Source organism: Rousettus aegyptiacus, unplaced genomic scaffold, assembly GCF_014176215.1.
Source record: "Rousettus aegyptiacus isolate mRouAeg1 unplaced genomic scaffold, mRouAeg1.p scaffold_m13_p_3, whole genome shotgun sequence".
Taxonomy (NCBI): domain Eukaryota; kingdom Metazoa; phylum Chordata; class Mammalia; order Chiroptera; family Pteropodidae; genus Rousettus; species Rousettus aegyptiacus.
The window spans coordinates 133,232,238-133,253,655 of NW_023416306.1; the positions used below are offsets into that span (position 1 = coordinate 133,232,238).

The 21,418-nt window shown below is 46.8% G+C and overlaps 1 protein-coding gene across 1 annotated transcript in view; it reads right to left on the reverse strand.

The window, feature by feature from the left end:
* The window catches only part of MEGF11 (multiple EGF like domains 11), a 315,816-nt gene that overhangs the window by 193,024 nt on the left and 101,374 nt on the right, over window positions 1-21,418 (reverse strand). Inside the window, exons 2-4 of the mRNA XM_016141015.2 lie at window positions 17,633-17,738; window positions 13,248-13,349; window positions 9,142-9,242 (exon numbers count right to left, since the gene is read on the reverse strand). Coding sequence (XP_015996501.2) covers window positions 9,142-9,242; window positions 13,248-13,349; window positions 17,633-17,730 — 301 coding nt within the window. The 5' untranslated portion in view covers window positions 17,731-17,738. The remainder of the gene's footprint in view (window positions 1-9,141; window positions 9,243-13,247; window positions 13,350-17,632; window positions 17,739-21,418) is intronic.

The window sequence follows — 21,418 nt, forward strand, 5'->3', positions numbered from 1 at the left end:
TCTTACTATGTGCCACGCTCTGTACCAAACGCTTTCTACGGGGTAACTCATGACAGTCCCAAAAGGTGGCTACTCAATACAGCCTCATCGAATTTTACAAAAGAAAAAAAGCGAGGTAGAGAGAGGTGAAATAACGTTCTTGGGGTCACACAGCGAAGGAGGGGCCTTTAAACCCATGCTGTCTTAACCACTGCCCGTCTCCTGGCAAGTTCCTACTCACCGTTCAGACTCAAAACTAACTTTCGAGGAGTCGTCTTTAGTTCCCCTGCCCTTCAGTGGTTCTCCTTGAGGTCTCTCAGTGTTTGGGGTATGAGTCTATTTCATTCATTCATTCTCCTACTCACTCAACAATTATTCAGCACTAAGTGCCAGGCACTGTGCCCGGCCCTGAGAATTACCTATGTAGAATACTTTATTTCTCTGCTTCAGGAACTCACTTTCGAATGCACTCGATGGACAGGCAAGGCATCAACACAACCAGTGAGACAGAGTGGCAGAGAGGCCCACAGACTGTGGGTGCAGAATGCACGAAACCACTGCCATGTGGCTCCCAAACAGGTGGTGCTCAAGTGTGAAACAAGGAATCTGAAATAGGGCTAACAGGGAGCCCACTCGATTTTCAAGCGGTCTGGATCATGAATTCACTCATTCGAAAATTATTTATTGAGGACCTAAAAAGGACTAACAAGTAGCTAAGAGCAAATCTTTGGTAGTTGTATTTTGCAATATCAATGAATTCATTGGCACCAGGGTTAAGCATCAGTTTTTCATGAGTTTGGTCAATGTGAATCAACTGGAACTCAGCTATTCTGGGCATCCTAAATAATGCCCTAAGCCCACGAGACTGGGGACCAGATCCTGGTGACTGCACCAACTTTAGCCACTCAGTAAAAACTTGTTGGGCAGCTAGACAGCCATTCTCTCCCCAACACCAGCCTGGTGATGTCTTCTGTTTCCTTGCCTACTTAAAGTGTGCTTATCATACTATGCTGGAATTTTTTTTAAGTTTTTTTTTTTTAAACACATTTTTCCCACTAGACCAAGTACTTCTAACTCATCTCTCTATCCCCAAGACTCAGCAGTGCCTTCGAGGCACTGTTATCTAATAAATATTGATGAAAGGATGGTCAGGTGGAAGGATAGATGTTGTTCTAGGCAGCAAAGCTCAGCACCAGGTGCTGGTGACTCAAGGGACAGCATCAGCACTATTTTTGGTGATGGCAGCAGGCAAGACTCCCTGGGGAGCCCCAGAGACAGGATCCAAGCTCTGCGTGCACTCATGCGGACACAGCAATACCCCACTTGCTACCTTGATCCTCACACCTATTGGGACCCATCTATTTAAAACTTTTAAATAAAATAAGTTTATCTTCAGTCCCTTCCTATCCCTACAACACTCTTCACCTGCCCTCTCGTCTGACCCTACCTCTCTCTTCTGGCCACAGGTTTCCCCTGCCAAGAGAACACACAATGTCGGAGGGGAAAGCACAGGGCTGGAGGTTGCTGAGATCTCAGTTCCAGGTGGACGAGTCACTTAGCCTCACCCAGCTTCTGTGCCCTCCACTGTACAAAGACAGGAATAGTAACCCACTTCAGTCTGTGAAAGGCAAGTAATACACTATGTGGGAAAGTACTGGGTAAAACGCCAGATGTTACACTGTTGTTTTGTTATTGGAAGTTAGCAATCAGTCCAAGTAAACACCAAATTAAACGTCACAGGGTGTAGTTATAAACCCCCCACTCCACCATTTACTATAGGGGCAGTTCCAGTGACATGGCAGAAAGTGCTAAGGTAGGCCCCTCCTGCTACAGAAATGCCTCCAAAATATAACTGAATATAGCTGAGCTCTAATAAAAGGTAAATTCCTAAGTGGAGTTACAGAAGGTCAGCTGCTACAGCAAAAGTAGCCCAGGGAGCATCAGACCTGGCTAGTAGCCTAAGGTTTAACACCCACACAGGGGCAGACTTGGCCAAGGGAGCTGCTAGCTCCATGAAGAGGAAACTTGAAAATGCTGCCCACTAGCCTAGGAGAAAAAACAAGGAATTCTGGATGAGGAAAGAACTCTCCCACAAGAAACAAAAAATCAGAAATGGGGGATGGAGAATGACTGCTTACTGGGCATGGGGTCTCCTTCAGGGGTGATAAAAATGTTTTAGAACTAGATAGAGGTGGCAGTTGCACAACTTTGTCAATGCACTAAATGCCACTGAACTGTACACTTCAAAATGGTTAATATTATGTTACGTGAATTTCACATCAACTTTTTTTTTAAAAGAAAAAAACCTAAGCCTTTATCACACACAGCATGGAATCCCAAACCAAGTTAGCAATGCAGGCTGATTGTGAGCAAGTGAAAACTATTAGAGTGCTTAATAAGAAAATGCAAAACTAGTGTGCACGTAGGGCTCTTCTACAATCCTACTCTCAGGGGAAGGGGCAAAAGCTTAAGAATTAACAGAAAAAATATATATATAAAACATATATACATATATGTAATATATATATTACAACTTTTATGAGGAAATAATCCACCATAAGGGAGAATCAGCAGTCCCCATAAACAGAAAAATTGATACTCTAGGAACATGAGCTAACAAAATTATATAGCTCAAGACAGAACCCTCTGAAAGATACTATAAAATAAATCTGTTTAAAATAATTAGACCTATAAAAGGAGGATTAGAATTCCTAATGAAATAGGATGTTACAGAAAAAAAAATGCAGATCTGAAAAAGAACCAATAGAACTCTGAGAAACAAAACATGAAACATGTCATCACTGAAAGTAAGACCTCAACAGACAGGTTAATTAGCAGAACTAAAGGATTTGAAAAATGGATCTGAAGAAACTGTCCAAGATGCAGCATGGAGAGATAAGGAGATGAAAAACGAAGGTCTAAGCGAGGTAGAGGCTAGAGTGAGAGTGTAACATTTTGGAGCTCTATCAGGAGAGAATTGAGAGGGTAAAGGAAAGGAGATATTTGAAGAGAGATGGCTGAGAATTTTCCAGAACTGAAAAAAGACATGAATCCTTAGCTTGAGGAAGACGTATACCTCTGAGGAGCAACCGGTATAAATAAAAATGACTCCATGTGCAGACACATCCTAGGGAAACTGCAGAGCACAGCAATGACAAAGCCCAGAACACAATGGAAAAACATTCTCAAAGTGCTGAAAAAAAAATGACCGAAAACCTAGAATTTCATAGGCAGCTAGACCATCATTCAAGAGAAGGGAAAAATAAAGGCATTTTCAGACAAGCATAAGAGAGTTGATCACTCGTAGACTCTCCTGGAAAGAACTAAAGTGATTCTTCAAGAAGGATGAAGCCAAATCGAGAAGGAACAAGTAAGGACTGAGAAGAGACGAGGAGGAAAGAAATCAGTAAGCATGTAAGTAAATTTAAATAATAATCAACTGTATAAAACAACCGCAATAATAAAACAGGGTGACCTAAATCTCCAAAAATGGTGTGAGGCATTTACTGGAGTTAAATCTTATCCATCCTCAGGTTCCCTCAGTGAGGCCAGTCTCCCAGATCTTCAGCTGCAGGCTCCCCTTTGGCCACCCCTCTGCAGACTGACCCCACTGGGTGGAAGCAGTCCTTCTTCAAGGCCAACCTGACTAGGTACCCAAGTACGCTGATCACCCCCAACCCGGCGCCCAAGCCCAAGCCCAGCCAGGCCCTCAGCTGTGTACCTGGAGCTTCTGGCTAATTTTCCATTCCACACTGCAGGAGGTATGTGCTGGCATTTCACGCAGCCACTGAAAGGCAACACCACTTAGACATTTAGGGGAGTTACCTCCCCATGGGAGAAACTCTGACCAAGGAGAACAGGAGATAGGAGGATTGGGAAGGTAAGTTCTCTTTACTGGCTACTTTGAGGCCTGCTCGCAGCCTGTTGCCCATTAGAACAAGCTCAGAATACTAAGGGGCACCTGTTAAGCAACCTGCTAGGCACTTTGCAACTATTCAATTTACTCCATTAGTATAGCAACCTTATCATAATGAAGACCAATGGTTTTCAAAGTGCGGTTCCCAGTCCAGAAGCATGAGCATCACCTGGGTACTTGTTAGAAATGCAAATTCTCCATTCCCACCCAATATCTTCTAAATAGAGACTCTGAGGCTGAGACCCAGAAGTAGGTGTTATAACAAGTCTTCCCAGGGATTCTGATATTAGGTTATCAGGTGCTCAGTAAAACACTGTGAATTGTGATTACTGCGGCATGTGTACGTCATTTAGTGAACAGCATTAACACTGTTCACTAAATACTCTGGCCTTCTGCCTTCAAGACCCACCAAAGCCCTCTTCTTTCTTCTACGGCAACCGGCAATGTTGCAGAGAGTTGCTGCTCCATCGGCCTGGATCTTGGGGCGAGAGCGACAAGGAGCAGGCCCCCCCAGCCCGCAATGGACATGCACTATGAACAAGAAATAAAACATTGTTTTAAGCCACTGGGATTTGAGCGTTGTTTGTTACTGCAGCATAACTTAGTCCATCCTGTCTGATAAGGCTAATATTTGCAAAGAACAGAGCTTACCAAAATGCCTCAAACCCGACAACATGACTTAAAATAAGCTCTGTCGTCAAGAGGTAAAGACTCCCACTGCCCTACCTCATAAGAAAAGAGAAAGGAAAAAAAATGTGCTTGTGCCTAGTGGTCCTCAGGAAATATCTGATGCCTGGGCAACCAACTGGGGACCAGGACTCAGCTGTATCTGTAGATAATGGGAGGGGGTGGGCGGCTCTAGTACAGATGGTTCTAAAAGGAATGCCAAGAGCTCTGGGTTGAGTATTGGCTTTTCTGGAACAGAGCAAATGGTGCAAAGAGAAGAAAAATAGTGCCACTTGCAACTGTGTCAAGGCTTATGTTTTCCAGGACCCTCCTACTCACTTTCACCTTTCCTCCTTCCATGCACAGAGATGAGCCATCCTATGTCACAGTGCGACCAGAGAGGCAAAGGGACTTGCCCAAGGTTACACAGCCAGTGAGTGGCAGAGTCAGCCAGCACTTTTGCTCCCAGGCCAGTGTCCTTCTACCATGTGCCTAGAAATAAGGCTCCAGGAAGGTGGCTTTGGAGGGAGATCAATGTTCTCCCTCTTCCCGGAACATGCGTGATGTTCTCGTGAGGGGTCCTGAGGACTCTCGACACCACATGAGTTCCCATCAGGCTCTGGTGAACTCGAAGTTTCTCTGGCCTCCGAGGGGTGGAGAGGGAGAAGTAGAGGGGCAGGAGTGGCAGGGCTTTGGCTCCCGAATGCTCGCAGGTTTACTAACTTCTCATCTGGCACCAGCACCCTGAGTGTGATCCTTCACCCCCGACCCCACTATCATTTCTCCCTCTCACAAGTTCCCTGACCCTGGGTCTCAATTCTCTCAAGACAGGAGACAAAACCCACGGGGAGCTAGCTGGTTCCCACTCCCTGTTTTCCCATCACGATAGGCAGGAACAAGAGAATGCTGGTAATGGCTGACACCCATCTGTTGGGTTGAACTGTGTCCTCCTCGAATTCACATGTGGAAGTCCTAACTAACCCCCCGTACTGCAGAACGAGACCTTCCTGGGAGATAGTTAAACTGCGGTCATTAGGCTGAGCCCTAATCTAACATGACTGGAATTTTAATAAAAAGACTAACACTCATACAGGGACAGTGCCACGTGGAGAAGGGAATTACACTGCCACAAGCTAAAGAACTACCAGAAGCTAGGAGAGAGGCCTGGAACAGACCTGCTGTCACAACACTCAGAAGGAACCAACCCTGCTGACACTTCGATCTCAGACTTCTAGCCTCCAGAACTGTGAGACCGTAAATTCCTGCTGTTTAAGCCACCCAGGCTGTTGTGCTTTGTAAGGTCAGCCCTAGGAAATTAATAACTGCCTCACCCAGCCAGCCTCTCGCTTCCTCTTCTCCTAGCCCAGATCTGCTAACTGTGGCCAGGCCAACCACCTTGCTCCCCATCACGCTCAAGCCCGGCTCCATGTCTTTGCTGACGAAGTTCCTTCTCAAACCCAACTCCAAAGATGCTCTTCCACCCGGCTCAAACCCCCACAAAGCCTCCTTAGGGATCACAGCACTCTCTTCTGCCTAAGCTTATCTGATCTCTGTCTAGTCTTTATCACGTTTCTCTTTGAGCTGTTATTTAATGATTTCTTGTGTTTTCTAGACTTGCCTTCCCAAGACTGTAAGTTCCACCAGGACAGGAGCTATTTCTGACACTTCTTCTAAATCCGGCAGCACAGCATTGTGGGTGGGCCATCGTAGGCGTTTAATAAGTACTGGGTCAAAATGCTCTTCCAGGGTGTCCCCCTTCACTCATCTGTCTGTAGCTGATTTCTCTTTGACACTCAGTAGATGTGGCTAAAAAGACGGCCTCTCCTCTTTATCCCATCCTACTTTAATAAAGATGACAGTCAAGGCATACACAACACTCTGTTGCATGTATTTGTATACCGGACCGACCACCTCCTTCCACAAGGCTGCAAGCTCCTCCAGGCAGCAACCACCTCTCATTTGTATCTATATCCCTCCTGTTTGCATAATAGGAAGCAACGAGTATAAGTTGGATGGATAAACATGAGTGTACGGTAGGAACTGCTTAACATGGGTCCAAAGACTGTGTAAGGGTTTCGAAGGATCCATGAACCCATTGAAATTGTGAGCAAAGTGCTGAGTGTATGTGTAAGTTTATATATGTAGCATGTGTTTCCCCAGGGAGAGGGTCCATGGATCTCTGAGAAATTAAAATAAGAGCCAAGACTGAGTGAGTGTTATGACCCAAAGCCATGGAGGAGGGAGATGACATTTATTGAGCCCTTACCTGTTGCCTGGTGATGTCAGTATTACTTATCCTCATTTTACATGAATGGAAGCTGAGGTTCAGAGAGATGACATCTGGCCTAGTCCAAGCGATTCAGAGCAGACTCTGGAGCCAGACAGCCCAGGTATAAATCCCAGTTCTACCACTTTCTAGCTGAGTTACAGAGCAATTAAGTAACTTGACCGAGATCACACAGCTAGGAAGTGGTGATCTTGGTCAAGTTAATCGCTCTGTGACTCAGTTTCCCCCTCTGTGAGGTGGGAGAAATAAGGGTTCCTACCTCAGAGGACTGTTGTGAGGAGCTGATTAGTTGTTGTATGTAAAGTGACAAGAATGGTGCCTGGCATGGGGTGTGGATGCTGATGAAGAGAAAGAAGCTGGGATTTTTCTTCTGATGAGGATAAAGAGCAGAGATTTGACCACGACCCTCTGCGTCATCACTACCAGCACCGAATGTGCCACAGTGCCACGGTGCCACAGCGCCCCATCTTGCTGCTGAAACTCTCCTGTCTGCTCCTAGGAAAAGCCTTCAGTCCTGAAAGTGGCTTTTCAAGATTGGCTTCCCGGGGTGGACTTGCCTGTGGCCACCAGCTCAGCAGACAGTGCCTGGCAGTTACATAAGCAATAGGTGGGAGGTTAAGAGTTACCTTCCCAGTCAGCAAGACCGAGCCTGTGCCTGTGTGATCAGGACACTTAGTGCTTCTGCCCTGCTCTTCATTACCAAGAGTTTGACCAACTTCTGCTAATGGAAATTTGAAAGGGAAGTTGCTCATCCATTCCTGGAGCCCCATGCTGACATCCCAACTCCCTTTATAATTTCCCTGAGTCCATCACTGTGCCCTCATGTCCATCCTGCTTGGGCTTTATGACTTCCACATCCCACCACCGGCCTGACTCTTGCTTCATTCTAGGCAGACAGAGCAGCAGCAGTGAAGCCTTGGTCCTGACCTCGCTTCTATACCCAGGTCCCCATGATGACCGCATCCCAGGTGAGGCACTGACCAAGGCTTTGTCCCAGCCCAGTCCTCTGCCCTACTTTTTGAGAAAGAGCTTTTTGAGTTTGCTGTGTATTTTTCCTACAAAACCATCAGTATTGACCCCATTTGCTAGAGCATTTTTCATTCATTCCTATAATACAATTAGAATCGAGTTTCTCCAGCATTAGGGGAAATGTAACAACAGTAGGGGGAAAATTGTCATTTCATTCCTAACATCAACACACCCACTCTGCCCAAATTCTCTCTCTGGTGCTAGCTCGCTCTACCCACCCAGATGGCAAGGAGAATGCTAACAAGGAAAATCACTCTTTAAATCTGCCTCCAAATGCAGAGGCAGAAGCTGTGGGGGTGGATTCTCCTCTCAGTCATTAAACAGGGGGCTCCCAGCTTCTCTGACACTCTCCTTCAGTTTGAGGGAATCTTCTAATGCCCACTGGAGAGCCCCAGACTGGCCCCATTCTACTGGTCAGAGGCAAATAGAGAAAGAGTCCATTAGACTCTAACAGGGCCCTCAACCATTCTTCCAGAGAGGTTAAGTGACTTGCCCAAAGCCATATGCCTGGGAAGCTGAAACCAGAACCCTGATCTCCGGGCTCCTGCTCCTCAGTGTCTCTCACTGCACCACACTGCTCCCTACCCAGAGGGCCTGCAGTTGCCACCAACTCAGACCTTGTCTCCCTGGGGACACTAAGGCTTCAGTTTTCTGAACCACTATAGACAAATAGGGAAAGAGGTAATAAGTGTCCTTCACGAACCCACTTTTTCTTCAGCGTCTTCTAATCCTTTATGGAAATCCTCCCACTTACTGGAACTGGTCCCTTGTGATCTATCTTATTCTTGCTACCCTCCATTTGGGTACTATGATCTTACAATACAATGATCCAGCCTGCCTTCCTCTCTTCCATCTGCCCATATATCCATCCATCCATCCATTGATCCATCCATCTATCCATCCACCCACCCACGCATCTCCCCATTAGCTCTGTGCCAAGTACTGAATACTTCTTCCCCATTGCTCTCCAGAGCACCCACTGTAGAAACGTCCACTTCTTTCCTGACCCCATTAAAGCCTAGAACTGACTTGCTTCCACCCACCCTCTTAGGAGGGTCGGTCTGATGGACAAATCTGTGCTAACATATTTGCACCAGACCCATCGCCCCCTCAGAGATGGCAGTAGGCAAGGACTTCGAGGATTTCCGAAGTCTACAGTCCAGGGCCTGATTGACAGTCCTACCTCTTTTCCCCTTGGTTCCCCTTCCCTTTCATCCTGACCGAAGCCAGAACAAAGACAGCCCCTACATATACCCCTACGTACGTATGCAGAAGTCTCCATTCTCATAGTAGCCAGGGCAGCACTGTGACCTCCGCCGGTACATGGTCCGGAGACCGCGCCGATATGCCGTCTTATAGCTGATCCTAAGGCACAAGGGAGAAAGCCACTTGAAAGTATTGAAAATCAATCACTCCTGTTAGAATGATATTTGTGTTAAGCTATATCAAGGATGCCATTCAATAATTACTTTAAAATGCATGGCAGCTTCAAATATGAAGGAACACAATAAAGAACAATCGATGGCAGGATCTGGGAGGTTATATTACTGACAGGGCGTTTGCTACACCTGCCGACATTCCATCAGTCTCTTCAGAGTGATACTTAGAAGGCTTGCAGAAGACACTTTCTGGGGTGATATTGTGGAGGGTAACTGGGGGCTTCACCTTAAAACCTCCAGAAGCTGGGCTAGAGGAGCCCATGGGGTAAACCGGATGAGACTGGGGCTCTGAGAGTTTCTATCCCTATCGCCCCAATAAACAGACTGTTCACAGACCCTAGGAATAGGTCCATCCACTCAGAGAACTGAAGTAGAGTCAGAAAAAAGACTCTATGAGTCTGACTCAGTCCCAGATGTGTATTAATCTCCCCTATACCAAAAATAACACCTCCTGGGGAAGAGCTTCTCATGCCACCCCTGAGGAGGCCCAGAACTGACCTCTGGCTCCACGGAGGGAGAAGCTAAGGCCTAGAAAGCAGAGGAAGCTCTGAACTGGGAGTTAGCAACCTGGGTTCTAGTTCTTAGGTTGACATGGGCATTGAGCCTTCACCCCGTGCCAGAGAGATTTACAGGCAAAATCTCATTCCATTCCCTCCTTGAAGCAGGTAGCATTATTATGCCCCTTTATTTTATTTTATTTTTTTTAGATTTTTTATTCTTATTTAATTTTATGTACCCCTCTGCTCACTTTGCTTTATGGATAAGAAAACAGAGTCAGAGAAGTTAATGACTTGCTCAAGGTCACACAGTTAAACAGTTTTAGAGCCAGGATTCAAACCCACCAGGCTTAACTACCGCACTGTGCCAGTGCCCACAGGGTGGCTTGCTGGGCTTATGGGATGGCCATTGTGAAAGAACAAGACAAGGGAAGTAGATAGTGTAAGGATTGAGTCCTTTTGAGGGAGTCAAAATGGGGTATTGATAGGCAAAGGCCCTTCCTCACACACAGGGTCAAATGGAAGAGATGCGAAGTGGCCATTAAAGACAAAAGAGGAAGTAACTTCCCAAGGCCATGGCATGTACCTAGGACTCAACCCCAAGTCCTCAGGCCTTGAAGCCAGAGCTTTCTCATTTCCCCACGAGCACCCCAGGGAAGCCTGCCCTGTGGACCCCTTCTCAGCGGCCAGAACAGTGGGGGCTGGTCATTGGACATATTGACAGTCTGCTCTCCATCAAGGGTCAGACCCACTTGAGAATGGAGTCCTTCTGCATAGGCTCCCAGTTCTTAAAGCCCTCGCTTTATGACAAATGACAATGTAGACTCTGGGGAAATCTGTGATATTTGGGAATGTCGTAAACTAAGGTCATTCTACTTTGTCAAAAGCCCATAATGAAAGGTAAGCCAGCTTCAAAGTGAAGCTACTTTCCCGGCACAGGAAGGCAACTCCTGGCAATTTCAGGGGTGGTGTAAGCCTCTCAGATAAAGAACAACTTGGGATTGACTCAGAGGTCATCCAGTCTATTCCTCCTACCAAACCGGGTTCTCCCAAAGCCCTCCAATGGAAAGGTGGTCTTGGCATCATTAAAGCCTCCCAGAAAAGAGATGTCCCCACTGCTTCTGGCTACCCCATCCTTGCTTGCTCTCAGCACTGGGGTGGGAAGCAGGAGAGGGAAGGAAGTGGGAGCCAGGCTGCTGTCAGGAGAAGGATGCTGCATTCAAACAAGGCATTCCACACAGAGGCAGACTGATGGTGCAGCTGTCAGTGTGCACACTCCAGGTCATCAAGAAGGCTGTAAGGCAACTCAATAATTTAGCAAAATAATTCATGTTCCAGGAATGCAGCCCATTTCAATAAGCAGCCACTCACTCACCTTTCCCCAGTGGTGACGGACGGCAGCTCCAGCCTCCAAGGACCCGACAAAGCCACACCTCAGAGCAAACTTAGCTCTGGCACAGGGCCTGACAGGTTTATGGAGGGAGTAGGAATTATATTTCTGCCTCCACTTTTGACCAGGGCCACAGGCAGCTAACTTGACACAACTGGGGAAGTTAGAAGAAGGCATATGGTCTCACCTCCTCATTTCGCAGTCAAGGGTTAGGGGAAGGGGATGCAGTAATGCTGAGTAGCTCCTGTTGGACCAACCCTCCTGCAAACAGCTATACAATCTGGGGAAAATGTAAAAACAACTACCTGAAGGTACTAGAAGAGAACAGAAGTAGATACTGGAGGGAAGTAGACATTAGGAAGAAGGAAATGACACTATGCAAGGTTAGCCCAAGGGCAGGCCCCAGTCAACAATTAATACTCCAGGTGGCTAAAATTCAGTTAGAAGACTCGCAGCCTTACTGGTTTGAAGAACCACAGGACAAATTCAAGGTGGACCCAGCAACTAGAAAGTGAGAAGGGAAACCCCAGAAAGAAGAGAGCCACAAAGAGGAAAGCCCCATATACTTTGCAAAATCTCTGCCCAAACTTTTGGCCCATGAATTAAATGTGTAGAGGGCAGATTCCAAGCAGTCCAGCTAAAGCTAAAAATATTGAACTTTCAGAGCTTGGAAACTGAGTTTAGCCAAGTTAACAGGCTACTAAAACAAACAAATAAGCAACAACAAGTCAATACTCCCTGGAGGAACAAAATAGAATTCAGTCTCTACAGTCGCCATTGTTCGAAATGCTCAGAATACAATTCAAAATCACTAGACATATAAAGGAACTAGAATAATATTACCTATATAATAGAAAATGCAATCAATGAAGGCAAGCCCTGAGATGACTCAGATGTTGGATTAGCAGACAAAGATTTTAAAGTGGCTATGATACCTATGCTCATTGTCTCACAGCAGTTACTAATGAAATCTCAAACAATACCAGGATTTTGGCTTTTCAGCATAGAGTAAGTTTCCCCATCCACATGCTACCCACCATGATTCCTGTATATAAACCAGAGAGACTAGGCCCACAAGGAGGAAACAAAAGAAATCTGGAACCAACACAGATGCTCAGCAACTGGGAAAAGGGCCTTCCAGGTGGCTTCTTCCTCATTCCCTCACTTACCCCCTTTGTCTTCTGGTTTTTCACCCCTCAGATAATAATGCCACCTTCCTTAGGTCTAATACCTCACTTTTCTCTATTCTCCCCTACACTTTTCAAAGTATTTTCACATCCCTGACCTCAACGGACCCTGGAGGTAAGTAAGGCAAGGATCATTCTGTTTGATGAGTGTGTAAGAATCCCAAAATAAAGTGACTTGCTCAGACTCATCCAATGAAACATGTTCTTTCTTCCGCTCCTCTCTCTCCCAGTGACATGGGAGTATGTCATGACTTGTAGGAGAGTGCTAGACAAAGGAGCAAGATTCCCATGGGCAGTTGTTCGGATGCTGATAGGGTGCTGACTTCTATCCTGCACTCTGTTCTCCAAGCTAGATGCCCTACATGGGGCTACATGTGCTCTGAGGCGGACTGTCTTAGGTTGAATTTTCCTTCAGAAGCAGATCTAAGGCAAGGATTTAAGGATATGCAATTTATTTGAGAGGTGATCCTAGGAAGCATTAGGAGGGGAATAGAAAAATGAGACAGGAAAGTACAGGCAAACAATTCAGGGTGTGCTGTTGAGCATAGTCCTGCTATGTATGACCGGGGACCACTGGGATATAGTATAGAACACATTCAAAGTTGTCACCTCTACCCTCAGGGAGAGGAAGCTAGGGTATTTACCTAGCCCCCAGGGCATTCTCTAGCACTTCTGGCCTGCCCTGCTCATAAGCTCCTCTGGCAAGAAAGAAGGGTTCAATGTGAAGAGTAAGTACCAAGGGGATATAGGGTATAGTGACCACATCTGTGACAGGGGCCTTTTACTAATTGGTGCAAAGGCAAGTCCAGAGGACCTGGTATTCTTTCCCTGCCCAGTCATCTGAGAGAGGTACTTACCGGTGCCTGGTGCACTTGAACCAGTTGAGGATATCTGTGCATCGTGTGTAGTAGATCTGGTCGAAGGGATGTGCGTAGGATTCCTGGACGGTCACGGCATAGCTGAGAACCAAATGAGAGATGGAAGCTATGGTCAGCCCTTGGGAGGCTGAGTTGGTATTCCAGGTGTGGTCTCCCTTCCTGAGGGAGCCGGGCCACAACTAAGTGTCCAGGAGCTCTAGCATCTCCTACCCCACTATCTTCCTGCTGCCCTGGATGCTCTCGGCATCCATACCCACCTGATCCCTGGTTGAATCCAGGACATACCTCTTAGTACTCTTTGGCCCAGCTCATTTTCTGAAATTTAACAGAGAATAAATAAAGGAGGGTGTAGGTTTATCCTTATGTGGTTCTGGAAGGCACAGTCAATAAGTTTTTTAAAAATAGTCTATACTTCTTTAGATTTTTATGGTTTACAAAGCACCTGTATGGAAGCTGATTTTGCAGCGACTGTGTGAAAGTAAGTGGCCCCATTTTGTAGATGAAGAAACTCAGGCTCTGAAAGAGGTGACTTGCCCAGGTCACATAGCTGGTAGCAATAGTTGCTAATAGATATTAAGTGCCCTGTGTTAAGTCTTTTAATCCCTTTTAATCTTCACACAATCTTTCTAAGGTAGGCGACATTGTTATCCTTATTTTACAGATGAGGAAACTGAGTATCAGAGAGGATAAGTGACTTCCCCCAAAACACCAGTTACCTTCTGCCCTATTATATAGCTGGGGGTCCATCAAGGACACACTACAGTCCTCCTGATCAAAATGGTATCTCATCATCCTGTCTGTTAGCTGTAAACCTGGACCAGTGGGTGGAAACTACAGGAAAGCAGGTCCCAGCTTCAACAAGCTAACTGCCCACCCCTGGAAGTTGTATGAAAAGGCAATTAAGCCAGAATGTAAAGCAAAGACTCACACTTCTGGGGCAGCCTAGGCAAGGACCACAGCTGAGATTTCAGGAATTAATTTTTATGTAGGCTGGTACTATTCAATATTTCCTCCCCAGAAGGCTCACTGACCTGGCCAGATGGCCAGGTCCAGGCTATAAAAGTCCATCTGCTTTGCCTGAGGAAACTGTTGGCTTACTCATAAGGGGGCTGGGCATGCCAACTCCCTGAGTGAATTCACAGCAGGCTCTTTGACGCCTGAAATGTCAAAGGTTTAGAATTCAGAAAGAGGAGGCCAGAAGCAGCCAGCAATGCCCAGGAGGTGCTCGGGGTGGTGGGACATTTGTTTCTCTCAAGCAAGGAGGATATAAAGAAGACCCTTGAGGAACCTCTACCTGGTGAGATGTGTACCAGATAAACACGTCTATGCAGACATGGCATAAAACCCTGTTTTATCTATAGATCTGAAGAAACTAGGCAGCTCCGTACCCACCCCTGGCTTCCCAAAAGCCTCTTCCAACTCTGAAATTCCATGACCCTGTGCTCTGAGATGTCTACTGAGCACCTCACTTAGAGGCAGGAGAATATATGAACAAGAAACATGGGCTCTGGGTCAAGGTTGAACCCTGTCACTTGTCAGCAGCATGTTTTTAGACATATAAGACTCATATAAACCTTTGTTTCCTCACCTGTAAATCTCTGATAATAATACCAGGGGCTTCGTATAGTTATTGTGGAATAAAGAAGGTAATAATAGTATCAATCTCTCAGGGTGGTGGTAAGATAAAGTAAGATAATATATGTAAAATGCTTAACGGTTACACAGTAAGGGTGTAATAGATATTGGCCATCATTATTATAAAACTGGCAGTAATTCACCTCCTGTGCTAGTTAGTCATTGAGGGTTGTTTCCTCCCAGATCATGTTAAAGGAGACAGAGGAAGACCCACACAGAGAATGGACTCCCCACCTTTGTTATGCACTTGGGGGTTCAGGCAGTCCCTCCCCAGCATTGACAGGAACAGTGGGTGCTCACAGAAAAGTCATCAGCCCAACAGAGGGGACAGGAGGGTGTCATGGGGACAGATCTGGCTCTGCAGGGGTACCCTGAGCAGAGCAAGTCTGGCAACGAGACCTTGAACCAACTCCAAGTCACCAGGGTGAAATGTATGCCCCTAGTTTCATGGCTGAGTGGTTTAACATGCTCATTTGCCAACATGCTAATGAGGGGCCAGATTAATCTTGTAGAGCTGGACTTTACTAGCCAACAGAGGTCTTTCCACTATGTTTTATGGTGGAGGGGTATAATTAACAAGGAGCCTGCCAGAAGCACTAATCCAGCTGGGAAATTCTCCCTAAGCAGTCTCTGGGGACTGGGCTGTGTTTCTGGAATGACACAGACTAGATCCATCCATGTGTAACTGGCAATGGAGCTAAGCTGGGAAAGCCAAGAAAGAAGAGGCAGGTACCTGGTATTAAGGGGCATCACTGCAAGGTCTCCTTAGAGGCCGGAGAAGCCCAGGTGGTACCCAGACTTCATTTTACCTGTTAGGGTCACTCCTTGTCCTCTCATCAAAGCTATATATTTGACTGATAGCCCAATCAGTTTGAAAAGTCAGCTCAATGCAGGCCAAGTTCAGAATATTTTCATATTCCAAATGTATTCATGTTGGGCAGGTTTAGAAAATCAGAATTCAGTTTAAGTTTGAACTGATCCACTGGTATGAATGGGCCTCAGAGAAGAAGGAAGTCAGTGTGGGCCCTGCCATCGAGGAAGGCTTCCTGGAGGAGGGGGAACTGGATGGAGGCAGTGGGAAAAGGCAGAGGTGAGTAGATGAGAAGGAGGCATTCTGGGGGCTGGGATACAGCATTGACATCAGCAGGAAGAAACTATGTCTCAACAAGGACAGGTGGACAAAAGGAGTTTGCTGAGACTGGCGCCTGCATATCAGACACCAATATGGAATTCCACCTGACATCTCTCTCACCGACTGGGAAATAAAGGTTTAAATTCACCAAAACTAGAAGCGGCAGGGGGCCCGAGTCACCTTAGAATCATGCAGAAAGCTTATGAAAAATGCATATTCCTATGCTCTACCCCAGACTTATGGAAGCAGAGTTTCTTGAGCTAGGACCCAGGATCCATATTCACAGTGAGCCTGGCGTGCATTAAAGTCTGTGATAACCACTTCCTGCAAAGCCAGAGTTGTCAACAAGGAAAGGCAATAATTGAGCTTTACAGTCCTCAAAACACTTTCATGAAACTGGTTCCCTGACCCTCCAACAAGCCTGGGAAGCAGGGGTCATTACCCTTTACAGAGGTGGAAGTAAACTCAGAGTGGTTCAGAGATGTCCCCAAAGTCATAGAGCTAACAGGTAGAAAATTCCGGACCGGAATGAACAAAGGTCTACTCGTCACAGATTTCATGTTCTTCCCACTTCACCAAAAAGGAGCATACTGCCTGCTGCTCCAGCCTCAACTCTGTAGGGACTACCCATAAAGTGCCTAGTCACTGGAGATCATGCTGGTGCAGCCATCAGACTGCCCCTCTGCCTCCCTAGCCAGTCCCTCCAGAGCCTTGGGTGAGGTGCCTTTCCCTGCCGTGGAGTCGAGACATTCATCCTCATGGGTGTGGAGCATGGACCACCCCCTCACCTGTCCTCTACCATCTGCCTCCCTCATTGGGCCCTCGTCTTAATTTTATTCATTTGATTTATTAACATCTAAGTGGCAGAGTCATCCTGGTCAGCATGGCCAATCAATCCCAGGGTTTAATTCGGTTTTTCCTCATTGGGTCTCTGGTCACTGTCTTTCTACACACCAAAATCAATACTTTAACCTTGTGCTTCAAAGTCAGGCTGTCTGCAGGGCCCTGGTCTTTTTTCCTAGGACCTAATGCCAAAGCCAGCTCTTCTGCCTTAGCCCTTGGCTGCCCTTCCCCTGGCAGTCTCCCTCCCCCAACCAGATGGAAAACAGCAGGGCCCCCTCACCCATCCTCCTTGGGGCAGGCTGCTGGCTACCCTGCACATCTGAGCTGTTGCATTGTTGCCAGTTCTGGGAGACCAAAAAAGATATCACAGCATTGGAGAACGACCCATCTGAACCAGTCACTCACTGTACACCACCTGGCTGCAGAGGGGCACTGAGCCCCTCTGAGCCTCTATGTCTTCCTCTGTAAAATGGCTGGGAAGTGTGAATGCAAGGAAGAACATACATTGTCAACCATCAGATTGTATCACTTAGTTGCCCGTCACTCAACCTCCTACACCTTGACCTCCCACCGTACTGAGTCAGACAGAATCTGTATTGCTTTGTCCTATCTTTGTGCATCTGTGCTGTCTCCGCAGCTGGAATGCAGGCCCTTGGAGGACAGCTTTTGTACCTCCTGCCTCTACTTTGGCCCGATAATGCTAAACCCAGATGAAGCCCCCAGGAAATGCCTGGCCATCTCAGACATATCTCACCTCTCCCAGTGGCTGCACACATTGGGGTCCTCAGGGTTCAGGGAGAAGATGATTTGCAGGAGGGAGAAGACAATGAGCCCGGTCACTGAGAGCGCCATCCTAGGCCCTGTGCAGAAGAACAAAGGAGGCGGCATCATTAATCAGCCCATTTTCCCAGGCATCTGTCTGGTGTTGAGACCTCACATGAAGGGGCAAAGCAGACTCGCTAAGCAGACGAAGTTTCCCATCATCATCGTGTAATGAGCATTTGATATTTTACACTTGCAGGCTCTGCCTAACACAGTAACACTTCACTGGTTCTGAGTAACAGGGGAGTAGGAAGCCTGAGTCAGGGAAAAGTGGAAATTTCAGGCCAGGGCTTCTGAAAGATTTTTGGCTCTCAAACTGCTTTGAGAATCTAATAAAAGTTAGAGACCTCCCCAGAAAAATGCCACTCACACAACATGTGGCTATGATTTCAGGGTGTCCTTAGGTTCCTGAGCCCATTCTTGGACCAAGAACCCCTGATTTAACTACTTTAAAGGAAGCCCCTTCCCTGTGTTCCCTTCTCCCTCATCTTTGATGCACTTTGCCCATTCACATCCTCTCCTTGCTCCCTCTGACCACAAAGAAAAAGAAGAAGAGTGTCTGGCGTGGCCCTCAGAGTAGCTAAGCTGAGAAAACCCTTCGAGCAGCTCTGATCAAGCAAGCCATCCAGAAGGCTACACCTTGGTTCTCTTGCTGTTATGGGATATATAGTCACTAAGAGCCAGAGTGATGCAAGTCAACGCACATCATTTCTACCACGGGATGAAGGACTCGGGCAACTTGGTAGGGAGCTTCAAGGAAGTGCTTGTAGAGTTTGATCCAAGACCCTGCAGTGACAGCCTGTGACAGGCATTAAGTGTGCCTGCACAGAATGCCAACACCCTTGGTCCCCTAAACTGAGGATTCCCTAACAAAGGGCTCCTCGTAGAGGCAGAACCATTCAGATCAGAATGGCTGAAATGATCCCCATGGCTCTTTCCTGTACTAGCACCACAGGACTTCATGGTCTTATAGCCTTAGAGAACTGCCCGAGGACTCCCACCTGGAGGGGGTGCAGGGGGCCCCAGAACCACCTCCAGGGGATCTAGAATTCCTATATGCTCAAACACTGGCTATAGACTGAATGGTCATTATAAACCGGAAAGATAGCATTATTTTTCATGTGTACATAGATGCTATTGTGGTTTGATTAAAAGCTTTACTGAATTCCAAGTAGCTTTTCTTCCCAATCAACCACACTGAAAAAATGCAACTTCCATTAACTGGGGGTGGGGATCGTATTAAAAATATTTTGGCACGGAGGTCCCCGGCCTTGAAATGGTTGGGATTGCTAGTCCGTTGGCCCTGAGTTTACAGATGAGAAAGGATTTACCCTTCTTGGAGACAGAGAAGGGTGGCATGGATGTTGCACACGCCCCCATTTGTACCCAGAGGGGAGCTAAATGAAGCTCCTGTCTTCCTAAAAGGTTAAATGCTCTCCTCCCCATCCCCAATAATTTCCTTGTTAAACTCTTTCTCAGCAGTGCCTTCAAAGATAAACAAATTATCACCAATTCTGTATAACTGTAGGGGTCCAAATTAATAATTAATGAGGTTTTTCTCTCACTACCAGATCTGGAAATAATCTGGCTAAATGTACTCTGAAAATCAGTTAGGAAAGAGCAAAGCAACTTGGTGTTTCTGCTCAATTTGCAGAGTTTAGGAGTACAAAAGCCACAGCCACTCCTATCTCCTCCATCAGCTCACCGTGCTCCACCACCAGTCCTCAGAAATCTAATCCCATCTCAATAGAGTGATCTTCACAAATGGAGTTCTTTCAGCACTCAGTCATTTTAACCTATTCTCCTGAAAGAGGAGATAATATTTCCAGGACAAGAAAGCGCCTACCCGGGACATGGCATTGAGTCTTGGCAATGAGCGTCTTCTTCCAGGTGGGGTTCAGGCTGATTAGGCATCAAGTAAATCAAATAAAGAAATAAATGAAGGGACAGACACTCTGAAAGGCGTGGAGTCTGAATGCCGACTGCGGAGATTGCCTCATCTCGGTTATCTCTATGGTCCCATCTCATTACTCTGAGTACTCCGGTAATCTCCACCATTCTTCCAAAAGGACTCGCCAACTAAATCTTCAAACTTATGAAGATGCAGTTGTAAAATGCATCTTTGATGTTTAGAACATCAAAGGATGAGGCCACCTAGACAAGAGGAGAATGTGCCTCTGGACCCCTTTGATCCATGGTGACAGGAGAGAGGTAGGAGATGGAAGTAACCAAAGATGGATCATTGCTATAATTGGGGTAATCTTTTTAAATCTTAGTGAAAACCTCTTTCTCTCAGAGTTAGGTCTGGACAGGACAGTTCAGCTGACACCCACTGGCAGTGAGTTACCTGGATACTGGGGCACAGAGAGCATGATGGGTGTCTGGATAAACACACATAAAGTAGAAATGGATAGGGGAACACAGGATACAGCCATCTAGGCGACATCTAGACCAACGGTCTAAACGCATTATGGCTTGCAGGGCAGGGGGGCTCCCCAGAACTCACATCGTAACCTTGACCAGCCCCATTCTCAGCATTCACAAAGTTCCCTACCCAACACCAAGCCCACCTCCATAGTTGTCTGCAGCAGGTAGAAGGACATCAGCCTGAGGGCAGAAGAGATAACTCCTCTCAGGTACCACCCTCAGTCCTTAGACTTTTTCTCCGAACCTGGCCCAATCTACAGCCTTATCACCCAGTCCTCCATCCTGGGTCAGCTGGTCTTCTCTCCACCCCCACCCCCAATCCCGGCCTTACTCACACTGCTCCCTGGCCCTCAAGCCTCAATCCTCTTCTTCCTCAACTCTGCATATCCAAATACCGTCTGCAGGAGGCCCAGCTCAGGCCCCCAGGCCCCTCTTCCCCCTGCAGGGAAGCCAGGCACACTACACTCCAGTAGCTTACAGGCTGAATACACAATCCCGCACTGATCACTCCTCATATTGCACTGACGTCTTTTCCACATATTTACTTCATCTTTCCAGTACATCTGCAAGCACCTTGAAGGCGGGGTCAGGTCCTAAGCTGAACCATTCAGTTCCTTTTGGGAACTGATTTTAGAAAAAGTGCTTCTACTTGTCTCAGACGTGTCACTGAGGTAAAGTGAAGAGCAGACAAAAAGAAGCTGTCTCCACGTGGGAGCAACTCGTGGTTATTAACTTTAATGGGGCTTCCCTGGGCTCTCTCAGAGGATGGATCCCAAAGACATATGCTTATGTGATGACTGAAGGAAAATCAATCCTGCCACAGTGGTTATTAGGCCGACTCCATTTGGAGTGACAGAGGTTAACCTATCGGGCACCATCTGATTTAGGGCATTAATAATTAAATAAGAAAATGCCCCTTGCTTCACTTCGGAGGAAGAGAACATGTAAATAGATCAGCAGGTTCCCTTCCCTCTTGGCCATGCTTCCTGCATATTAAGAAGCAGAGGAAGGCAGCGGAGTTCCAGAGATGGAGAAATATCTTTCCCCATTGTGGGGTATGTGTGCTTTATACCAAATGAACTGGCCATTGGGGTTGAAGGGGAGAGAAGGCAGCCAGGATGTGAGTCACTCACACCTGCCCACAGGTATAGTCAGCGTGCACACTTGCTATGGCCTGAACTGACCAACTGAGCACTCCTGAAGCACCACCTGCTTAGCCTGGGCTGGGCTGTGGAGGACACAGAGAAATTACACATGTCAGCCACAGTCTCTTTGAGGAGACTAAGGCAGC